Genomic DNA, 24,142 nt, shown 5'->3' with positions numbered 1-24,142 from the left:
AATGTGAAACTTTCTTTAGTGCTATAAAATGGCTCTTAATGATTTTGGAGGTAATCTGACCAGATTTTTTTTTTTTACTGTTTATGAGTGGATAACAAAATCACCAATAAGGACTTCACATGGAAGAAGCTATTTTAAGCAATTTGCTTGGGGAACAATTCAAAGTGCCAATTGTCACCTTTAAAGCCCCACATGGCCTGGGGCCAGGTTATTTGAAGGCCCGCTCTTCACAGTTAACATCTAATGAGATCCACCAGAGCAGGGAATATTGTGGTCTCCTCTCCTATGGAGGTACATTTGGTAGGACACAAAAGACGGGCTTTCTCAGTGGTGGCTCCCGCCTTTTGGAATATCATCCCTGCCAGTGGTGGGATTCAAATTTTTTTACTACCGGTTCTGTGGGCGTGGCTTGGTGGACATGGTGCGGCAGGGGAAGGATATTGACATGTGTTTGATGGGCGTGGCTTGGTGGGAGTGGCAGGGGAAGGATACTGTAAAATCTCCAGTCAGAGGGGGCATTTGCCAGTTCTCTGAACTACTCAAAATTTCCGCTACTGGTTCTCCAGAACTGGTCAGGCTGAATACCGCCTCTGATCCCCACAGAGATTAGACTGGCCTCCATTTTGAAATTCTTAGCAAAGACATGAAGACCTAATTATGCCATAAAGCTTGGGGGAATCCAGAGTGGGATGGAGCCCATCCAGTGGCTTATTTGACTGATTAATTTTGGTGGGGTGGGGTGGGGCATTTATGGATTGCAGATGGGTTATTGATTTTATTGCTGTATATGGGGATTTTAATTTTTTTTGTAAAAAGCCCAAAGTCACTACAAGTGAGTGGGCAGCCATATAAAGTTCCCAAATAAATAAATAAATAAATAATGGGCAGGTGTAATTAGCTAGTTAGATTTAAACAGTTTTCTAGATAAAAGCAAGACATTGCAAAAACATTTTCCAAATTAAGCTTTCACTGATACATTTTGCTTTGGATTTGTGGTAGCGGTAGTGGCATTATTTCATTTTTATTGTTGTAATGCCTAGTTCCACCCAAGTGGACCAAAGCAATTTTCAATGTATTTATGTATGTATAGCAGAGTATAATAGCCAGTCATCTCAGTCTAGAGAGCCATGGGAGCAGCAACTAGCTATATGCACAACCTGTGCCTTTGCAAATAGTTCCAGGGCAAGGTCACAAATTGTGCATAAAAACTCAGTAGGGATGCAAAAATGGGAGGTTCGTTATTGTGAAGTTATACAAATAATCCTGCACACATCCATGAAACTGGATTTTTTTAAAACCTGCACATTGACTTTAGTATAACCATTATTTAAAAAAAATTTTTTTTATTTCTTTCAATATTTAATTTCACTGGCAGTTTATCTTGAAAAACAACCTGTTGTCTCAACTCAAGAAATGCAAGTTGCGAACTTTCCATTATTTTACTGTTTTATGGCTTGATTAAGCTACAAGCTGTTTCTGCAATGAATTATAGGTAGTTCTCAACTTACAACCATTAGGAAGCCTGCCTATTATTGTCGTAAGTGTTGACAATGGTAAAACAGGTCCTCCATGAGGCGAGTCACATTTATAATATTTTCTGCCACCATTACTAAGTAAACACATCCATCAAAAGCAAAAGACCATGATTGTTAACCAAATCTATTGTTCACTGTGGAGAGTTTTTGCTGGAAAGTGGAAGTAAATGGCTACTTTCAGCAAAAAAAACCCAAACCCATTGCAAATTGCCTTTATGTGATTGTGGATGCTGCAAAACGCTCAAATGGAGGCACCTGAAATGCAGTAATACGACAATGGGGGGGGGGAAGCAGCCATCTGAATTTCAGAACTGATCATATGTAGCTTTTGGGGGGGTGGGGGTGCCTGTTGTAACTTTGAACGATCACTAAGTGACCAGCTGTAAATTGAAGACTACCTGCATATTGAACTAATCTACTTGCAGGCCTAATGAGTTCAATTTCCTTGATAGAGGTTCTAAGAATAGAACAGAATAACACCTGGCTACTTCTGACACATCCCAAACACGTTGAAACTCTGGTTATAGTGACTCCTGCTGGTCAACGACACTGAGTTTGTGTGAATCACACATATGCATGAATAATTTGGGAGATGAAGATTAAGAGGTTGGAAAACTCAGGGGACAAGAATGACTTGGACGCCTGGAAAGATCTCTATGGCTAGTAGAGTAACGTCACAGAAACTTCATTTGAAAGCCTCCTCAATTAATTCTGCCCAACATGTAATTCAAGTGGAGACCCTAAAAGTTCTCCTCCGTGTCCTTCTCGTATATTGTCCCACCGTTACAAGTGTTGGCAGCCATTCGCTAAATAAATATGTAATGCATATTAGCAGAGAACTCTGAGGGCTGTACTGAAGACTTTCAAACAGGCTGTCTCCAATTATAATAATGGACTATTACAGCCAGATGTCTTAAGGGCTGCTAAGTGGACACTTAATAACCCAACCACCCCTGCTCTCCCAAAGCACTCATTAAACAATTGTGTGGATTGTTAAGTGAGATATCTCAGGCATGGGGAGAACTTCCCACGCCCTCCCTCCCTCCCCCAACATTTCTGACATACCCCATGCTCTGTTTCTTACTCCCTTCGGGTCCCCACAGCCATTTCTTTATTGCTAGCCATAGCTCTGCCTGCAGACCAAAGGTTAGCTTTAGCCAGTAAAAATAAATTCTCATGGCTTCCTTTCTCTGGGCTAAAGCTAGCTCTATGAGGCTAATAACTTTGCCAAGACTGTTTTTTCACCCAGAAAAATATGGGATTGTGCCCTGCTCACTCCTTGTTCTCTATCCCAATCAGGAGTGGTCAGTGATGGGGGCAGCTGTGCTTGTGGGGGGTGGGGGGGTGATGGAGCAGGAAGGGAGGGAGGAGTAGGCAGGGTGGGAGGTGCTGTTGGGTGTCTGCCGTAAGGTCGCAAAGGGCCACAGGAGCACTGCAGCAGAGGTTAACTTTGGAACTGAGTCATAAATACCTTTTGGGGTTCTGCTGTTAATTTAGTACTGTTCTCCATCTATTCATCAGATTGCACAAATAAACATCCCAACAATAAGATAATAAAATTTGCAGACGATACTACGCTTGTAGGACTTATTTCTGGGGATGATGAGTCTGTCTATCGGGATGAGGTATTACAGCTATCCCACTGGTGCAAAAATAATAATCTTCTATTTAACATTAAGAAGACCAAGGAGGTTATAGTGGACTATAGGAAAAAAAGAGCAGACATTCAGCCACTGTATATAGAGGGAGTTCGTGTGGAACAGGTGGTTGAATGTAAGTATCTCGGGACCATCATTACAAATGACCTGACCTGGAGTGCAAACACCGCTGCTTTAATTAAGAAGGCACAACAACGGTTGTATTTACTAAGGATTCTTAGGAAACAACAACTGGCTGAGAGTCTACTGACTACCTTCTATCGGAGTTCAGTTGAGAGTATATTATCCTACTGTCTCTGTGTATGGTTCTCGAGCTGCACAGTAGCAGAGAAAAAGGCAATTCAGAGGGTGATTAAGATGGCCCAAAACATCATTGGCTGCTCACTCCCTCTTTGGAAGAACGGTATAGGAATAGATGTAAGAGGAAGATATTTAATATATTGAATGACTCCTCTCATCCGGGACATCAGCTCTTTGAACTATTACTATCGAGAAGGAGATTCAGGGTATTAAGAACAAGGACGACTAGATTTAAGAACAGTTTTTATCCAAGTGCAGTTTTGAGTTTGAATGCAGGGTCATAAGATTTTGTGGAATTTAATGGCTGAGAGTAATGGGGTATTTACATTTTTAAATTGTATAGAGATTATTGTATGGTCTGTTGTGTTTAATTTTATTTTTCTTTCAATAGTGTTGTCCAGTTTTACTTGTGGAAGAGCACCTCATTTCGTTGCACCCGCTTGCGAGTGTAATGACAAATTAAAAAAAAAAAATTCTTATGTCTTATGTCTTAGTACGGTAACCAGTGGTTAGCTAAAAACTGCCTGCAATCTAAAAATAGAAAAGATGCAAATGGGGGTTCCTATATGCATATATATTATTATTCCTATGATATATGCAAACTACAGTACAAGTAGCCTCAACTTAGGACCAGAATTGGGATTCCTGACCATAGATTGCTATGATTAGAAATTGGGGCACCCATGTAATTAAACTCAATTTTACATTTTTTGGCGGCCGTTAAGCAATTTTTAAGGGCAAAGGTCTTGTTTTAAATGCATGTTTTGGTCAGAAACTAACAAAAAAAGCCACAAATCAAGGTTATGTGGCTGCAGGATGCTACAACTGATCATAAAGGTGAACCATGTTGTCCCCAATTCGGGTCTGAGCCTGGTGCCGAAGCCAATGATGGATGCCAGACCCGAGGTGCAGGTTTTCTGATTGCTTTTTATTGCAGTACTCCAAGGAAAAGGGCTCCTGGCCAAAATGCCAAGAAAACAAAGAACAAAGGATTAAGTAAGTCTTATACACTAAAGAAGGTGGGACAAAACAAGATAATAAATATCATCTAATACACATTTGATTTGCTGCAGGCCATCTCTATTTCTAACTTTTAGCTGAGCTCTGCAAGTTGCCTAACTCGTTACTTTTATCAGCTTTCTAACTACCCAGAATTATTAAAAGGTTTACACATGCATATTTCCCATGGATAAGCATTATTTGTTCTTGCCAGACTTCACAGTTATAGTCTTCCAGTTTTACTTTCAAGTGTGTGCCATACAACCCATCAATGTCTTTCTGTGTGAGTATGTGTTAAGCATCCATTCTGGGGCCCTTCACAATTTCAAAGCACCATTAAATGACTGTTAAATCGAATATTGGAATTCAACATTTGCCTGGCAAAGGGAGTTTGTATTCGTTTTAGGTTAGTTGGAACCAGAAAACCCAGTAGGAGCATGTTTTGGGGTGCAAAAAAATGCAGAACTTGCTGGCAACGATCATTTTCTTTTCTTTAAAAAAAAGATTTTTATTTTTTTAAGACAAACACGTACAAACAAAAAACATAAACCTATCTTCCATTTTATATACAGTGTGTCAGTTGGTTATCAATCTTTTGTTCTATCCTTTCGTAGTCATACACAACGATCCTTTTCAAGACTTCTTTAAAATATTAATTATACCATTCAGGAAGAATGCATAAAGATTTTCTTCTCACTCCATGCCTTTAAATAGGCCTCGAGTTAGATAATAGTTCTCCAGGAAGGAAAAAGGTAGATAGATGGATAGATAGAACAAGTTAATTTTGTCATCTGGAATGCACACTAATCGGCACGCCTTAATGAAATTTCATTGCATGCAGACCCCCATTATGTCTTCACTGCTTTCATGTTTCATTTTGGGTTTTTTACAACTTCTAATTCATATCTATTATTTAAGACCGCGAAAACCTATCCAATAAATCCCCGCCGGCGGGAGAAAGACGGTGGGTGGGGCTATACAGGCGGGGGAGTTTAAAAGTGGGCGGAGCCTGCAACTTGGCATTTCTGCCGCTTGTTTTGTTAGTAGGCGGAGATTGGGGTGAGCCCATATATGTCGATCGAAGGGGAGAGTGGATGTCTCTCGATTGACGAACCGAACTTTGCTTTTAGCGGATCCCCAAGTTTAAAAATACACGCTCTGTTCCATTTCGAAGAGAGCTAGGAAGCAGTCTCCGGGACGTCCCAAGCGGACGGGAGGGTCCCGCTCCCTACCCTCCTGCTTTTCTATCCCCCTCCCCAACTAGGCCGGAGTGGTCCATTCCCAAAGAGCGCGCTCCTCTCCCACGCATCGGCGGCTATCTGGGCTATCTGGGCGGAGGGAGGCATCGGGCAGGGGAGGTCTCAGGTTCCGCGGAGGTTTCTGAATCATTGCGCTCGGAAGCCGAAGCACTGCGTCGCCGGACGGGATCATGGCGAGGGAGGAAGACAAGGGTGAGATGAAGGTCCCCGAGGAGATGTTCAAGGATGTCAAGTTCTTCGTGGTGGGAGACATCGATTCCAAGGTACCCCGGCGGCCGGGGAGGGGGGAACGTTTCCGCGGAGGGGCGCGCTGTTCTGCCTTGGGGTTCCTGCTGCGCTCGTGATCTCCCTCCCCTAACCCTGATGACAGCGAATGGCGGGGAGGAAGAGCGGGGGTTGAAGGCACATGCGCCGCCGCGAGGCTCTTTCCAGAGAGCGGGACAGGAGGGCATTGTAACCGATCGCGCGTGGCGGAGCGCGGGGGAGTGGGGGGGATGGGAAATCCCCGGCCGCGGCCGTTAACCATTCGTAGCGCCCGGCGTTGCTGCTGAGCGGGACTGACTCCTATTCCTCCTGTCAGTCAGTCCCGCGTTTGCTGCTGTGGAAGCCGGGGAGGCCTCTACTTCGGCCGGGATTGAGCAGGGTCTTGAGGGGCCGGGGAGGCGGGAAAAGCAGGGCGACGGGCAGCTGAGGGCCGGGTGGTCTTCCCGGCGTCGCCGCTGTTTGAAGTCCCCCCGCGCGGGAAGGGCCCCGACTAGGCCTCTGGCGCTCCCCCCCTTCTCGCTTGTCGTTTCCTCCTTTCTGTCACCATGAATGCGCTTTAATACACTTGCTTCCTCCTCTTCTCCCCAGCTGGGGACAGCGCAAGGAGTTTACTTTATTGTCATTGCAGCTCGTGCAAAGAAATTAAATGCCATCTTCAGTGTACGTTATGACTATGAAAATAAACACAAACGCACATCTTTCGCATTCTGTGCAATTGAATTAAAAACCCCTGATAGTGCAATATTAATATTGCACTGTACGGTAGACTTCAATAGAGCTCTTCCAAGGGGATGTTTTAAGACAAAACCTCGGGGGAGGAAAAGTCTCCTTTCCTCCTCTCCGGTTAGCTTTTAGATGGGAGACCACTAGGTGATCACAGGCTGCAGGATAGATTTGGAAGCTGAGAAACTTCCCAAAAGGGAAGCTTATGCTCTCTGCCTAAAGTGCCTTCTCAATTCGTTTGTAATAAGACCCCATGGACTTCTCAAATCACCTGCACCAAAAGAGAATAGGTGTAGTTTAGGGTTGAAGGGGGGGGGGAATAGATTGGGAAGCTGAAAAACATCCCAAAAGCTCATGATGTATGCCTAAAACGCTTTTCAGTTTGTTTGTAATAAGACCCCATGGACTCATCAAATTACTTGCACCAATAGGGAATATGTGTAGCTTAGGGTTAAAAGTGGGGGAGTGCTGTCTGAGTGATTTTCTTGCAGACATTTTGTTACCATTTTCAAGGAAGCAGTCAAACTCAATAGAGCACCAAGGACTTCACACTTGCTTCTGTGTTCTGAAACTTTTATTTATTTTTTAACCATTTTAATATTGCAAGTGTGGATCTGGTGCACAAAATGATTGCAATTTAATGCTGCAGTAAATTTCATTACAGGATACAGTAAGTCTTTTCCTCCTTCCCTGATGAAATATCATTTTTGAAGTAAACATAGTTGTCTGTGATGTCCAAACTTGGAAAAAGTCTTGGCCGAAACCAAGATCAAAAATAATAGTTTCCTGAGCTTTGAAACCACAAGGAATTATGAGTAATTTTATACTAAATTTCTTATATAAATGAAATGAAGTGGGGAACATGTGAGACATTGTTTTTTTTATAATAAAGCACTTTTTTTGCAGGAACTGAGCAAAAGTAGGAATTTTTCTGGCTTTTCATTTCAAGATTTTTGCCTTTCAACATGTAAAATGATGAGTTTCTAGGCAATTTACTTAATGAGAAGTAAAATGAATTATGTTCTTTTCCTAAAAGTTTCAACAGATGACCAAATTATCTTATATAATTCTATATGGCATAAGCAGAAGGAAGGAAGTTCTTGGAGAACTAGAAACATAACGTATTTGGTGCACCAAATACATAATTGTTTTTAATGAAATGTAGAATACAAGCATCTTTCATGCAATACTTACATCCAGGGGAAAGATGGTAAAAGTAAAACTTATTGTGGAAAGATGGTAAAAGTAAAACTTATTCATTTTTCATTATCTTACATTTTATTTATTGCTGTCTTGGCAAACTATGTGTTTATTATGCTGAGAGAGCAAGAGCTGAATTTTTCAAGGAAGGCTTCAGGTAGCCCAGTTTTAATGAAATGTGGTATTCATACAGTATGCTTAAATGTATTGGGGGAAAACTAACAGATCAGCAGTAGGATTGGGGAGTTAAATGTTAGCCCAAAGAGGCCTAGAGGTCTTTTCTTGATTAATCATGTCATGAACTAATGAGAGAGGGTTTTTTATTCAATTTCTGGCAATAAGACCTATAATCCCTCTCCCACAAATTGGAATGATTTCAAGAGCCCTCTTTTACTTCTATTTTAATTCTCTTCCACATGGGATGGAATAGGATAGATCTGTTGCTTCCCTTTATTGCTCACAACTAAAAATTTTAAAAACAAACTAAGCAAAGATCTAGGAATGATAGCCTTTCTCCTAGGGGAACAGCTGATTGAATTAGCCTTGAAACAAATCAGATGTCTTCTATCATTCATTGATGTCCAGCAACAACTTTGTTGTTTGGCTTAATTGAAATTTGTGCCTTCCCTGGGAAAGGGGATAATATTAGCATGAATGTACGCGCTGTATATCCTGGAAAATGTGATTTGTTGTACATTTTTCTGAATTTTTCTGAAACTGAAAAGATTAACGTTTCATTTTCACATTATATAGGTTATTCAACTTCTGAAAGATGGGAAAGCAAAGGAAGTTTCCTATAATGCTCTAGCTTCACACATCATTTCAGAAGATGGGGATAATCCAGAAGTTGGTGAATCTCGTGAAGTGTTTGATCTTCCAGTAGTAAAAGTAAATATTTAGAGCATTATAATTATTGCTATAATGGATGGGCAGGACAAAAAAGCAATGGATGGAAACTAATCAAAGAGAGAAGCAACTTAGAACTAAGAAGAAATTTCCTGACAGAACAATTAACCAGTGGAACAACTTGCCTCAAGAAGTTGTGAATTCTCCAACACTGGAAGTTTTTAAGAAGAGCTTGGATAACCATTTGTATGAAATGGTATAAGGTTTCCTGCCTGAGCAGGGGGTTGGACTAGAAGACCTCCATGGTCCCTTCCAACTCTGTTATTCTACTCTATTGTTTTAGTACAATTAACATTTTGATACAGAACTTAATGTTGCCAGGTTTGCATGGAAATAAATGCTTTTTGTGTGTGTTGGGAAGGAAGAAAAGGGTCAAGTCAATCACTTTGAGCACTGTGTTGTGTGCATTATGAGCCTACTACTAAACAGCAAGTTAATGCTTCACCTCAAATTCCTGGCACCCCCCAAAAAACACTAAGTTATTGGAATCAGGATTGATAGCCCCAGTTATCTAGCTGGCTAAGGAGGGCGTAGATGTTTGATGATACTTATAAAAGAAATGTCCTTACTGTTGCCTTGTACAGGTTATATGTTTCAATAATATCAACTTTCAATATTTGGAACCTTAGCAATAAATCAGTTTTATTATAATCACAGATTAGCATAATTTGGAATACTAATATGGAGGTAAAAGCCACTAATTGTATACATGTAGAGGACTCCCATTCATTATTTTATATCTCTAGATAAGCTTGGGAGAAATTGTCTGAAAACACACAGCTGTTGCCAATTAACAGATAATACAGAAGTAAACAATCCTTGTGCTTGATAAGATAGCTTAATAGCAATAGCACAGGATAGAATAAGTAGACTTTTGTACCACTTCACAGAGTTTTACAGCTTTCTCTAAGTGGTTTACAGAGCCAACATATTGCCCCCAACAATTAAATATGAATGAATGATAACCAGATCAGTGTGTATGCTTATTGTTATAATTAGAAAATATTCTCAGATATATATTTATTTGTAGACATTTACTAGATGATTTTTTAAAACCTATTCTAGCCTTCCTGGGTGACTTTGTCTGTTCAGTGTGGAGCTCTTCTTCCGTATCCTTTCCAGTGAAAATGTTATCAAAATTATATAACATGATGTTTTTAATATAACTTGCTTCTTAGCTAGGCAAGAAATTGCTTAAAAGAATTTATTAAAAGAAGGTCCTATGTTTTAATGCTCTTGCAAGGTCCAGTTGCTTAATTCGAATAATTCTTTTTTCCTTTCTTTGCAAGTCCTTTGAAATTTTTGAGAGAATGTATATTGAAATTATAGTGTCCTATTAATCTGATCTACAGTAAATAAAATGCACATATATGAAACATAAACTGTTTTGGGATTGTTGTTCCTTATTAATGTTTGTCAAACTTGTCTTATGACATTTGTTTTAAAATTAATTGATTTTTCTAATCTTGTAGAGATTATAAATTAGGAATTTTCTAAATCATCATTTACAATCTCAAATATGTATGCCTCTAATTATTCTATAATTCTGTGTTTTCCAGACTTATCTTTCTATTATATTTTATTTCCTTCTAATATTATTTATATGAATCTTCTTATGCTCACAGTTAAAAAGAAATATATTTCTGAAAAAAATCAAATGTTCAATAGCTTTAATAAAAAATTTTAATTATTGATTAATTGATTGTATGTGTCACAACATCTGGTCAATGTATATTTGGAAAGGAAATGTGGTATTTAGATAGAAGATTTCCAGGAAATAAGAAAGCTATTTGGTAGACAAACCATTTTTGGTAATATTGCCAAGAAAAGTGAATGTGTTCATGAAGTTAACTTCCAAGACGTTTTAGGATACCTAATACATATACAGTATTGTTGAAATTGAGCTTTGTTTCGATTTTTCTATTGGCACTAATTTTGTCCCCAATGAACACTTTTCTCCATTTCTCTACAAAGCCATAATCAATGTTTGAAGGAAAATATAATGTTAACTGCATAGTTTAGGATTACCATTTTCTCTCTTTAGATGCAGGTATTTTTACATCCCTCAAATTGAATGTTCTGCATTTTATCTATGTTAACAATACAATTCTTAGAACCATTATTTTGTGAGATAGATTGAAGCTGATACTTAAAATAATCGGAAACAAAAGCTGCAAAAGCATATATACTGTGTTTCTCCAAGATCTGGTCTTATATTTTTGGGGCACCAAAATAAGCACTAAAGCTTATTTTTGAGGAAACACGATTTCAGGGTGATCAGCGCATACACAAAAGGCGGCGAGCATTTGGGGGCTGATGTCCAGCAGCAGCTGCAGCCTGCTAGTTCTTTGGTCGACGCGCTCTGGGGCTGCACAGCCCATGCTGTGCAGGTGAGTTAATTACTTGTCCAAGCAGTAGATGGCAGGAGGGAAGGCATGTAATCTGGATGTGCCGTGCAGGCTGTGGGAAAGCCAAGAAATGGAGGCCGGCCAGCCAGCCACAGGAGGCTCATCTTTGTGCGGCAGCACTTGCAGACGGAGGTAGAAGCATACGGGAGAGGCATGTAATCCATACCACGTAGGCTGCAGGCAAGCTGAGAGATGGGATGGAATGGGCAGCTGGTTGCGAGAGGCTCATCTTCACATGTCTTACCTGTGGTCCATGTGGAGCATTGGGATCACCTGCCTTCCCCGCTATGCCTCTATCTCTGGTGCTACTGTGCAAACACAAGCCTCCTGTGGTCATCCACATGCTTCAGTCCACCGACTTGGTTTTTTCGCAGCCCGTGCATTGCATCCAGACAACCTGCCTCCCCACTCCCACCTCTGCTTCCATTGCCGCTTGGACAGGTAATCAACTCACCTGTGCTGGGTAGGCTTGAATTGTGTGGCAGTTAATTAATAAAAAGTAAATAAAACAACACTGTCAGCCCTTGCCCCCTCAGGTGCTGGCTACGCACATCCCTTCCCAGGGTGGCTCATTTTGGGGGTATGGGTTATATTGGATGCACCCTTAAAAATCAGATTAGGGCTTATTTTTTGTGTGGGTCTTGTTTTTGGGGAAACAGGTTTTGTGGGACACTTCCATAAAGCATCCTGTTTGTTCCTAAGACAAAATATTCACTCAAATACGTCTGGTGATTTTGTAGCAAAAGGATTGTGATCTCAAATCTACCTCAAATCATTTCCTCTTGATTGCATAATGCTAGATCAGTTTCCTTTCTGTTCTCTTTAGAAAACTTGGTATTCACAAAACGATGCATAGTTTTTTGTGAAGTTTTGGGAAACTTCACAAAACTTCAAAAAAATTGGGACATTTTTCATTTGTTATCTTAATACATTTTACATTTTATTTATGTTATTTCCTTGACTTAATTTTGTCAGAGTAAATGGCTTTTCCCCAGAATCCTGTCAGATCTTTTTTGGAGTTGCCGCTTGTCTGTCTCAGGTAAAATATTTTGCAAAAAGCAGCTAAATGATACAATATACAATTCAAAATGTTTTTTATTAAAGTATCTTACCTTTTTTGATAGGTTTCCTCTGAAGACCGGAATATATTGTGGGCTTTGATTACATTTTATGGTGGGGATTGCCGTTTGAGCCTCAATAAAAAATGTACTCATTTGATTGTGCCTGAGCCAAAAGGGGTAAGAATTTTAATGCATGTTAATGTTGTTTTAGCAGATGGAATATAGGTCAATATAGTTTGTGTCTTGTAAGTATGTTACCATTTAAAGAGGAATCAGTAATATGCAAGTACATTAACATGGAAGTCATTTCATACTTTTGATGAAATCAAAAGAAATTTGGCTGAGATGTTCCTAGGCAAAATTGTGTTTTGGGGACAGAAAGTATTCTGATGAATGATAATGAATTTTAGCTTATATTATTTTCAAATAATTGGTGTCACAGCTAAAAAAAGGTGTTACCAATAAAAGGGAATAGGATAGAATATCTCAGGGTTGAACTGGGGCCTTTGTTGCTCTAAGTTTAGTTGTTTTCTTGCAGATATTTCATTATCCAGCTAGGTAATATCATCAGTGGTAGGAGGTTTAGGGTTTGATCTCTGTGGAAAAGATAAATGAGGTGAAAACAGTAAGGACTAGAATACCTGCCATTCTCCCATGAGCTGCTCAGAGCATCCAGTAGTGGGAGGTGCTTCAGTCTCTGCTTACCTAGGCTGGGCTTAATTTGCGGAACGCTCCTCCTCCTCCTCCACAGGACTCCTCCCCAGCGTTCCCCAGTTTTGGCTCAGCCTCATGAGAGATAGGCTGTGCTTCTCATTAATCCTTGGCCGAAACAGAATTCTTTTTAAGGTTCGACAGATAGTCAATTGTTCTTTTCTTACGCTGCCCTTGCCATCTGGCCATTGGGGATTGCATTACCAGGAAGCGCTCCAAAGCGCAGGCAGGCTTCACGTGCTTTTCCCCCCCCCAACCGCTAGCCCTACCCTTGCCATCATGATCGCCGAGCCGCTTTATTTAAACAGCGAGGCCTTTTCTCTCATTCCTTTCTGAGTCATATCGCTTTTTCTCCTTTCCCCCAGGAACGCCATTTAGGGGTGGAGGTGTAATCGCCTCGTTATTTCACCCCTCCCCACCGGTTTAGCCCTAAGGGAAGACTGTTGGAACTTATCTCTTTTTCTTGGTGGGAGATTGCTGCTGGCACGCGCGTTACAAATAACATCCGGTCGCCATTTTTTTGTTTTTTTACTGTCAAGGGACCGCGTGGCCACGTTGAGTGCTAATTCAATAGACTGTGTGAGATAATCCTTACTCCAGATTGAAGGGGTTTTTTCCCACAAAATACCCCGAGGAATCATTGCAACCTCATTTCAACATATTCGAGGTTTTTGTTAATTCGTTTTGTTCGCTCAACCCTCACAGTTCTCCCTATCCAGCAGCACAACAGCAAGCACCTAGGCTAGCGTCCGCCTGTGCAGGGAAGCTGTTGAAGGTCTGTGAGTGATTATTTGGCCTGCTAGGCGTTCTCAATTTGGCTGATTGGGACATCCAAATTTGATATATATTTGTACATATGCTCTGATAATATTAATCACACCAATATAATAATACTGGCAACTCCATAACAATAATAAATGAATTGTTGAGATACGACTCAATTTTGAAGCAGATATCCATATTTAAAAAAAGGAAAAAAAAGAAAAAGAAAATACGGGGGATTTGATTTCAGGGCACCCTGTCCATTCTTGGCCAGGTCTCTGGGCGCGCCAATCCCCTACACAATATAGCGTTAAATAATGAGCGTACTGGTCCTTCCATAATCACAATGACGGGGTAATGGTTCACACTCCTCAACTTCAAGGGACAAGTCCAAATCCACACAATCCTAAGCAAAAAAAAGGGCCTTCTAAGGCATCAGAAAAGGATACCAATAGGTGCCACAGGGCTCTGGAAAAACAGATAAGTGCACACGGGAGGCACACAGGACCTTTTAAGCCTTTTCACCACACAGTACAGAGCCGTCCTCCTCTTCCCTCCTACCCTCCTAGATCTCTCCCTCTCATCCAGGCGCAGCGTGGCTCCTCTGAGTCAACAGGTCCAGTCAGCTCAATCACCAACCATGCGAAGAATACCCAAAGCGAGTTCACACCAACGGCTGCCGGTCTTCGGCAGGAACAGTCTCTTCCAGAGTATGTGCCAGAGCGAATGATGGCTATCCGTCAGGGAATTGCAGCAGGCCTGCAACATGTAGTTCTGACCAGGGATCATCCCGCACCCGCTGAGTATGATTTGCAATCAGTTCAGTCATTGGCCAGGTCAGAGCTACACTATACCCAGGTACAGTGTCAAGGGGGTATGCTCCTATACAAGCCGCAGGAAGAGGATCAGGAGGAGGAGGCGGAAGAGGTGGAATACATTAAACACATGGACCAGAGTGAATCAGAATCAATGCATGATACTGACCCGGCCATGTCGGAAACGGACCCCTTAGAAAGGGGGATGTCTGAGGATGATGGCCTTGCTCCCAACCAACCTGTATTTACAGGCTTGTTCCGGCCACAACTTTTCAAATCTCTATTGTTCAAGGCCAAAAATACTGCACAACTGGACAAGCCGGCCCCTTCTACCACTCCAACTCCATCAGATGAGGGACCAGAGGATCTCATTTTCACCCAACCTATTGTTGAGGCAGACGTGATTCCAGTCCCCCACATGTTTGCAGACCTGGTACAGAAACAGTGGGCTTCTACAGCAATGTACCCGGCCCCCACTGGTTATGACAGGAAATTCTTTAATTTGGCCCCAGATTTCTTAAAATTGTTGAATACTCCTGAGGTAGATGTGGGATTAGCGTCCTCCTCCTCCATTCCCAGTGAGGCACTGGAGGCATTAAAGCCGGAGGACAAACAGGCCGAGCTAGCCCTATGCAGGGCCCATCAGTCTGATGCATGGGCCATCAGAGCAGCCACGGCTGCTTCCTTTTTTACCCGTTCTTCCCTTAGATGGCTCTGCTATTACGGGAGCATGTCCTCAATTCCAATACTAGAACACACCAAGACATTGCAAAACTGATAGCCGCCGCCAAATTCTCAGCTGACGCAACTTTTCATTCAGTTAAGTTTTCAGTCAGAGCCATCACTTCACATGTCACAGCGCGACGCTTGCTTTGGTTAAAGAACTGGCAAGCGGACATTAAACATAAATGCAAGTTCGCTTCATCTCTAGCGGGAGACAGACTGTTTGGCCCTTCCCTTGATCCGCTACTCATCTAGACTCGAAATAAAAAAAAATTACCCTCCCTTTTTCAGAGGTCAGACCCTAGAAATCCTCAGTCCTTTCGGAGGGGATCCTTTCGGCCCTTTTATCAGGAACCATTCTCAACCAGATACCAGAGACCCCCACCTTTCCGACCAGGGCAACAGCCAGAGAGGTCAGACTTTGGGGATAGGAACAGAAGGGGTGACCAACCCAAGAAATCCTTCTGAGGAGCGGGAAATAGATTTTTTCCGGTGTCTAAGATAACCCCATGAACCTGCCTCCCATTGGCGGCCGCCTTAAATTATTCACGGACCAATGGGATTCCTCAGCGTCTGATTCCTGGGTCAGAGACACAATCAGATTCAGCCTCGCACTGGAGTTTCAATCCGCTCCCCAGACTTCTTTATGTCGTGCCCTCTTTCCAGAGATCCGGTTAAACAAGATCTATTCAGCACTTACTGGACATATGAGCCATCCAACCAGTAGCTACCGACCAACGAGGGTGAGGTTTCTATTCACATCTTTTTGTTGTTCCCAAAAGTTCAGGGGGGTGGAGAGCAATCTTGGATTTGAAACGCTTTAATCAATTTTTAGTACATTGCAAATTTAAAATGCACACCCTACAATCTATCTTACTTGGTATCAGAAAGGGTGACGTCCTTACATCTATAGATCTGATGGAGGCGTACTTACATATTCCAATTTGGCCTTCCCGCTATAAATTTTTAAGATTCTGTTGTAATAATCTATTTTGAATATGTGGCTCTTCCCTTCAGACTAGCCTCTGCCCCCAGGACCTACACAAAAGTTCTTGCAGCCCTCACTGCTCATCTCTGGGGTGTCCCCATACGACTGCAAGTGTTACCTCGATGATATCTTAATTCTGTCATCTTCTGTTCATCAATCAGTCATAGATACTCAGACCACATTACACTCCCTACAACTACACAGGTTCTCAATCAATTAGGAAAAGAGTCATTTAACGCAGTGGCCCCCAACCTTTTTTGTGCCATGGCCCGGTACCGGCATCACAAAATGATCCGCGGCCTGGTACCGGCATCAGCATGCAAGACAAGGCAAGGCGAGCCGAGTGACCGGCCAGCCAGCCGTCCCCCCTCTTCTCCCCGCCACCTTCAACTCCTGCTTTGTACCTTTGTTGATGGACTTCGCTTCGGGACGGCTTTGGGACGGTCGCTCAGCTCGCCTTGCCTTGGGTACTGAAAGAATCCTCGCGCCTTAGTTTCATTCGAAGCCCCCCTCTTCGATGAAACTAAGGCATGAGGATTCCTTCAGGACCCAAATGCTGCTTTCCAACCGGAAAAGCTCACCTGGAAGCACTTTCTCGTCAAGCAAGATGGCAGCCCCCAGCAAACCGGCGGCCCGGTAGGAAATGTTCCACGGACCAGTACCGGTCCGCGGCCCAGTGGTTGGGGACCCCTGATTTAACGCCTTTGACTCGATTAATCCATCTGGAGGCAGTCATAGATACAGTGGAAGGCAAAGTTTTCCTGTCACCAGATAGACAAAACAGAATTCATCAATTAGTTAAGGAGGTCAGGGTTTGCAGGAGGGTGTCCCTAGCTGATTTATCAAAATTGTTAGGCAAGATGATCTCATGTATATCTATTATTCCTTGGGCCCGGCTCCACACTAGATCCCTCCAGTGGTTCCTGCTCCCGTACCAGCGATCCGGCAGGAAGCAACTCCAAATACAAGGTCAAAGTTCTATCACAGGTCCTCATATCTCTCCTCTGGTGGACCAGACCAGCCATAAACAAAGGTTGCCTATTCAAAGAGTCCCACAGACTTACCATCACCACCGATGCCAGCCTGATTGGATGGGGAGCTCACTTTCAATCGCTCACAGCCCAAGGCCGCTGGTCCTCCATAGAACGATTGTGCAGCATAAATGGAGCTTCGAGCAGTACACCTGGCTCTCCACAGCTTCCTTCCACAGGTATGCAACCAACACATTAATATTGACCGACAACGTAATTGCGAAAGCTCACATAAACAAACTGGGGGGCACTCAGTCGAAACATCTCATGGGAGAAGCAGAGCATTTGTGTCGTTGGGCAGAGAGCAACCTGATTTCCATCAGAGCACAACACATTTCAGGACTGTCAAATACACAGGCAGATTGGCTAAGCAGGGCCACGATAGATCCATCGGAGTGGTGTCTCCATCCGACCCTCTTTCAAGAGGCGGTCAGGACATTTGGGCAGCCAGTAGTAGATCTGTTCACTTCCCACCTCAATGCTCAGTTCCTGAGATTTCTTTCCAGATACCCCTCACAAGGAGCGGAGAATTTTAATGCGCTCCATTGCCGTTGCCCCCTGGGGCTTCTGTACGCATTCCCGCCCCTTCCACTGATCCCCAAGATCATCCAGAAGCTGCTCGACGAGCGGGCAGAACTGCTTCTAGTAGCTCCCTACTGGCCGAGACGGTCATGGTTTGCAGACTTCTGCAGTCTATCTGTATCACCACCATGGAGAATTCCGCCAGAGGGGGTCGTGTTAACCCAAGCACCCCTTCAACATCCGGACCCTCAATGGTTGCACCTGACTGTCAGGAGGTTGAGCGGAGTTGTCTGAAGAGCGAAAAGTTTTCCAACAGAGTTATCGCCACTATCCAAGCTGCCAGACGCCCCTCAACAACTCGCATCTACAATGCCACAATTCTACAAATGGTGTACTAAGTCTCAAATTGATCCCATTTCTCCATCTGTGGCGCAGATCCTAGAGTTCTTAAAAGAGGGGCTTGACAAGGGATTATCACCTAATACGTTGAAAAGACAGGTGGCGGCCTTATTCATCACTTACGAAGGTCTCCTATCCCTTTCCCATCATCCTTGGATACAGTGTTTCCTTCGAGGAGCCACAAACTTATGCCCGCCAACGATTCACCATTATCCCACTTGGGACCTTAACAAGGTCCTTCTTGCTCTCACTAAGTGCCCTTTCGAGCCCTTGCAATCGTCAAGTCTTCAATTTCTGACATATAAAGTAGTTTTTCTTGTAGCAATCACTTCCGCTCATCGTATTTCAGAACTGGCAGCCTTGTCGATTAGGCAAGATCTTTGCGTCTTCTATTCCGACAGGGTCGTCCTTCGCCCCGATCCTACGTTCATACCCAAAGTTAATTCAGCCTTTCACAGGGCACAAGAACTGATACTTCCTAATTTTTGTCCCAGGCCATTCCAAGGGCTAGAACGACAGTGGCATCGGCTGGACGTGAGGCAAGTGTTACGAATATATATTCACTGCACAACCTCTTTTAGAAAAACGGAGGCTTTATTTTTGTCTTTTTAGCCCAACAACCAGGGATGCAAGGTCTCATCCTCCACAATAGGCCGTTGGCTACAGACCGCAATAGCGAAAATGTATCAGACTCAAGCACTTCAGGTGCCCAGGGGCATAACAGCTCATTCAACAAGGTGCACTGCAACATCGGTATCATGGGCCACGCAGGCACCAATCACTGACATCTCTCGTGCCGCAACCTGGGCCTCTCCATCGCCTTTCATTAGGCATTATAAAATAGATGTATTTGCATCAGCCGAGGCCTCCTTTGGCAGAAGGGTTCTGCAACGCGTCCACAGGGACCAGGAGGGGATCCCAAGACAGATGGAGTCCCTCCCGTAGGACAGGCCAAGCTTTGGTATGTCCCACTACTGGATGCTCTGAGCAGCTCATGGGAGAAAGGGCGTTGGTGCTTACCTGACATGCCCCTTCTTGAGCTGTGAAGAGCATCCAGCCCCACCCTTTTCCGTCTGGTGGGATCCTGTTTCGGCCAACGAATTTTTACAGTGCTAAGGGCGAGGGTGTTTGTTTCTCTCATCTTCGCCAAAACTGTGGAACGCTGGGGAGGAGTCCCTTGGAGGAGGAGGAGGAGCGTTTCGCAAATTAAGCCCAGCCTAGATAAGCAGAGACTGAAGCACCTCCCACTACTGGATGCTCTTTGCAGCTCAAGGAGAACGGGCGTGTCAGATAAGCACCAACGCCCTTTTTTTAAGGAAGGACTCAATGCTACATAATCTGAATGCCATAGATTTTACCATCCATTTGTTGAATTTTTATTTTATTTACTTTTTATTAATTAACTGCCACACAATTCCATCTAAATTATGTCTCCTACTCTAAAGTAGGAGTAGGGGTAGACTTTGGGTAAAGTACAAACATCTGCATGAATCAAGGTATTTTCCCAGACCATAATTCCCACTCGCCCCCATTAAAGTAGCATAAAAAAAACATAATTAGCCACCAGTAATAACCAGATTAGCAATTGATTGGCCACTGAAAAATATGTATTTTTAACAACCCTTGGCATGTCAGAAGTGAGCAGGCTGGACACAGTTATGATTCAATTTATTCCATAACATTAGGCCCTTGACCAAGGACATCTCTTTTCTGATTTCCTCTCACCTCTTGAGAAGATGCGATTCTAAACTGGTCCTCTCTAGATTACCTCCTAGGATGGACAGGAAAGGGGTCCCTGATATACTCTGATGCTGCACCTTGTAGGGTTTGGTAGGTAATAACCAGCATTATGAATTTAGCTGAGATACCTATTGGTAGTTGCGCAACTACAGAGTAAGTAAGTAAGTTTCACCTATCAGCAATCTGACATTAGAAACATTTTGAATTCATTCAGTTTGCATTTATAATATCTACATTTCAAACATTTTTGTCCTTTCCAGGAAAAATACGAATGTGCTAATAAACGAGAGAACATTAAAATCGTGACACCTGACTGGATTCTAGATTCTATATCTGATAAAACCAAAAAAGATGAGGCTCCCTATCACCCCCGTTTAATAATATATGAGGAAGAAGAAGAGGAGGAGGAGGAGGAAGAAAATGAAGAACAGGATTCCCAAAATGAAGGGAGTACTGATGAAAAGTTATCAAGTCCACTATCTTCTCAAGAAGGATCTCCTTTGGGCAATCGAACTTTTTCTCCTAAGTCTATTGATGCTGACAAAAACAAAGGAGAACTTATGTTTGACGACTCATCAGATTCCTCTCCTGAAAAGCATGAAAGAAATTTGAACTGGACCACAGCTGAAGTTCCACAGACTGTTGCCAGAAAACACACATTGACTCCAGGCAAGGATTCTGGATTGATTAATTTGTGTGCCAATGTCCCACCTGTCCCAGGCAATATTTTGTCCCCTGATATCAGAAGTAATATAATGGCTTCAGTACAAACTCCGCAAAGTTCTGGACATCCTGAAATGATGGCAGCATGGAGTCCTGCAGTCCGGACACTAAGAAATATTACCAATAATGCTGATATTCAGCAGGTTAATAGGCAATCAAATGTAGCACATGTAAGTACTTTTTCAAAGTATATGTTGATAAAACATTCCTTTAAAACGAACACTTTCTTGTCTTAATTTATATCAGTAGTTGGGACTTCCCTGAAGTGATTGATGCATGCAGAATTCCAAACACACACTTGTCACTTGTCATAATGAAGATTTTGTTGTTGGTTTAAGATTTTCTGTTTGGAATTCTTAGACCACCTTTGATCATCCTCAGTTTTTTGAATACATGAATTGTCTATGAACTTCTGAAATAAAAACAACATTTTGAAGAGAAAAATGTGATTGTTTTGTTAAAATGTAGGATGTTTTCTGAAAGTCAAGTGGAGTATAAAAACATAATTTAAGATGGCATTTTTCTTTTTTACCCAGTCTTGGATTTTTACATGGTAGTTCTAGGAATTTCTTTTTGCATATCTGTGTTTTGGTGAATTACTTGAAACATTTCTGAAGTCTTGACTGGAAGAAATTACAGCCTAATGAGGGCAGCTCTTTAAGAGCCTTTAGACTTCAAGTGGAGCTAAGTGCAGTTAACCAAGGCATGGTATCAAGAAAGCATTTCTACAGCAGTATTGCATGCCTCACTGGTGCAAGCCAAATGTTGGTTTATACAAATATCTAATAAATTAAGGAAATGTTTATTTCATTATATGTGTGTAGTTGTTTACTAAGATTTTCAGGAAAGTCCCCTTGACGGTAATATCGCTTTGTCAATATTATGAGAGTGATGCACTTTATTCAGGACTATAATGTTGCCCATTCTCAGCTTTCAGAAACATGCCAGAGTGTTTGCCTTCATTTGCTTTTAATGTTCTCTAAATATATTTAATCCACTTTTCTTGTTTTTGTGTCTTTATAATTTGATTCGTTCTGAATAATCTTGGTAGCTTTTACCCCGGAGAAGTGTTAGGAAAAAAAACAGAACTATAACTATAATAAAGCATCCATGTTGTTTTCTAGATCTTGCAGTCACTTTCAGCACCCACAAAAACTTTGGAGCCACAGGTAAACCACAGTCAGCAGGGGCATCCCAATGCAGTCTTGCTTAGCCAGGTCAAACTGGCCCCAGAAACACGCTTAGTGCAGCCGCCTCCGTCTCAGCATCACCAGCCTCAGCAGCAGCAGCAGCAGCAGCAGCAGCAGCATCACCATCTCTTGCACCTCCAAGCCCAGCAGCTCCTGCAGTTGCAGCAACAGTCCCAGCCGCCACAGGCTCAGATTCCCCAACCACCTTTCCCACAGCAGCCACATCAGTTTGCACAACAGCAGCAAGTCCATCAGCACCAGTTTCCTCAGCAGCAGCAGCAACAGCAGCCGCCGCAGCAGCAGCTGCCCTTCCCTTCCCAACTGATACACTCCCAGCAACAAATGCATCGCCCCCCACAGCCCATGCCGTTTCAGCAGCAGCAGCAGCAATTGCATCGGTTGCAACAGCAGCACCTGCAGCGGCAGCAGCAAATGCAGCTTCAGCAACAAAACCTTCAGCAGTTTCAGCACCAGCAGCAGCAACAACTTCAGCAGCAACAACTCCAACAGCAGCACTTACAACAAATGCAGCAGCAGCAGCAGCAACAACAACAACAAATGCAAAATCAGGCATCACAACACTTGACTCCAACATCTCAGACGCTACACCATCAAGTTCCAATTCAGGCACCACAGAATCATCAGCAGCAACAACTGCAGCAGCATCAACTGTTTGGACATGACCCATCTATAGAAGGTAGGACAATTAGTTATAATCATCCTGACTTTTGTACAGGATTTCAAGGTGGCGTCCTTAGTGTTTCTTCCTATTTTCCCCCAAAGATCAAGAGAGATAGATCAGTGGTTGATCTATTTTTTTCTTACACTTTGAGGCAAAATTGTTTAAAATGAGAAAAAAATATTTTGGCTGTTAAATTATTGGTCAAGAATAAATCAACTAAAGCATACTTGATACAGATATATTAGCATGCACAGTATGCGTGATCCAGTACTAACAGCTGTCAGCAAGGCAAGCCCTTTCCCACTCAGTTGATTTATGAAAGAAGGAAGTAAGAGAAGCAGGACAGTTCTAAAAAGGCTAAGCTGTCAGCCGTTATATATGAGAAACCAAAGAAATCAAGGATAGCTACTACCCTGAGGAAGTTTTTGCACATAGATAAAAGGTTTAAAAATTGCTTTTAGGACTTTTGGACCCCTGTCCAGTTTTTAAGTGTCATCAATTGGATTGACCTAGAAATGGATTTCTGGTTTCCTAAACTTCATACTAGAGCACTAGAACAAAGCCAGATTACTCAGTTGCATTATGATTCAAATTGTGATATCTCAAATGTAATGGTTACATTTTGAATGCAGTTAGCACTTGAATCCAATACGCTTTCCTCTATGTCAGCTTTCTTTTAATATGGGGAATGGGGTATATTTATCAAATCTTGTCCTCTAAAAACGTTCCACACATTTGTATGGATTGCAGCTTTCTTATAGCAGAATCAGACAGGTAGATATGCTTAACCTTTGCCTCATGTGACTCCTTTCTCAACTATCCATTCCCACATTTCCTGTTTCATTCCAAACTAATAGCTTTACGGACACAACTGGTTTCCGCTGCTGTCTCCTAACTAGTGGATGACAGATGCAATGTGCAAATCGCAAAGCAGCAGCCTAATTGCTGTTGGAATTTTTGGGACCTTGGAATAATACTGGTCAAAAGATAGAGCAAAACAGTGTAATTTGTTCTGATTTTGAAACACAATTCTCAATATTGAATTTGCTTCAATCTTGGAATCTGTAAAATGGCTATTTGGGAATTGAAATGCTTTGCACACTCTTAGCAAGAAGGCAACTTGTTGCATTTGAAAGACAAGTAAACACAAGGCATCTGTATCTCAATATTGATTGGTTTGATTGGTTTGAGAGGAACCAAGTTTTAAATGTACATACCATTGTAGATGATTGCATTAATAATTATTTAAGAGAAAAAATATTTTAGATGAAGTTCAACTGCCTTATTTTTTTCAGTTCCTGAAGGTTATTTTTTAATGGGTTGTATCTTTGCAATTGCTGATTACCCTGAACAGATGTCTAATAAACAACTGTTGGCAACTTGGAAAAGGGTAAATATCAGTTTCATTTGTAAATATTTTTCAAATCAGAATTTCTAAGTACCTTTTTAATGAAAAATCAAATTATGGTAACCTATTTTTAAAAATAAATTTACAGTAGTTTCTTTGTAATAAATGAATTATAATAAAATGTGTAGCCGTATC

At 42.2% G+C, this 24,142-nt stretch overlaps 1 protein-coding gene across 4 annotated transcripts in view; it reads left to right on the top strand.

Moving 5' to 3' along the window:
* Positions 1-5,533: 5,533 nt before the first annotated feature.
* Positions 5,534-24,142, top strand: part of PAXIP1 (PAX interacting protein 1) — a 40,196-nt gene continuing 21,587 nt past the window's right edge. For 3 of the 4 annotated variants that reach the window (XR_003375777.2, XM_087916599.1, XM_026719890.2), the window contains exons 1-8: positions 5,534-6,014; positions 8,692-8,826; positions 9,910-9,953; positions 12,228-12,291; positions 12,377-12,490; positions 20,265-20,897; positions 21,852-22,614; positions 23,895-23,989. Coding sequence is in view for 3 of the 4 variants with exons in the window: in XM_087916599.1 (XP_087772725.1) it covers positions 5,922-6,014; positions 8,692-8,826; positions 9,910-9,953; positions 12,228-12,291; positions 12,377-12,490; positions 20,265-20,897; positions 21,852-22,614; positions 23,895-23,989 (1,941 nt within the window). In the remaining variant the exon portion in view is untranslated. Of the gene's footprint in view, positions 6,015-8,691; positions 8,827-9,909; positions 9,954-12,227; positions 12,292-12,376; positions 12,491-15,995; positions 16,068-17,219; positions 17,523-20,264; positions 20,898-21,851; positions 22,615-23,894; positions 23,990-24,142 lie in introns of those variants that run through there. The other variant, XM_087916600.1, reaches the window with a different exon arrangement.

This window comes from Pseudonaja textilis, chromosome Z (assembly GCF_049901715.1).
Source record: "Pseudonaja textilis isolate UNSWEBS1 chromosome Z, rPseTex1.2, whole genome shotgun sequence".
In the NCBI taxonomy this organism is placed as follows: Eukaryota; Metazoa; Chordata; class Lepidosauria; order Squamata; family Elapidae; genus Pseudonaja; species Pseudonaja textilis.
The sequence above is the reverse complement of the archived record's forward strand: the minus strand, read 5'-3'. Positions and strand labels throughout refer to the sequence as shown.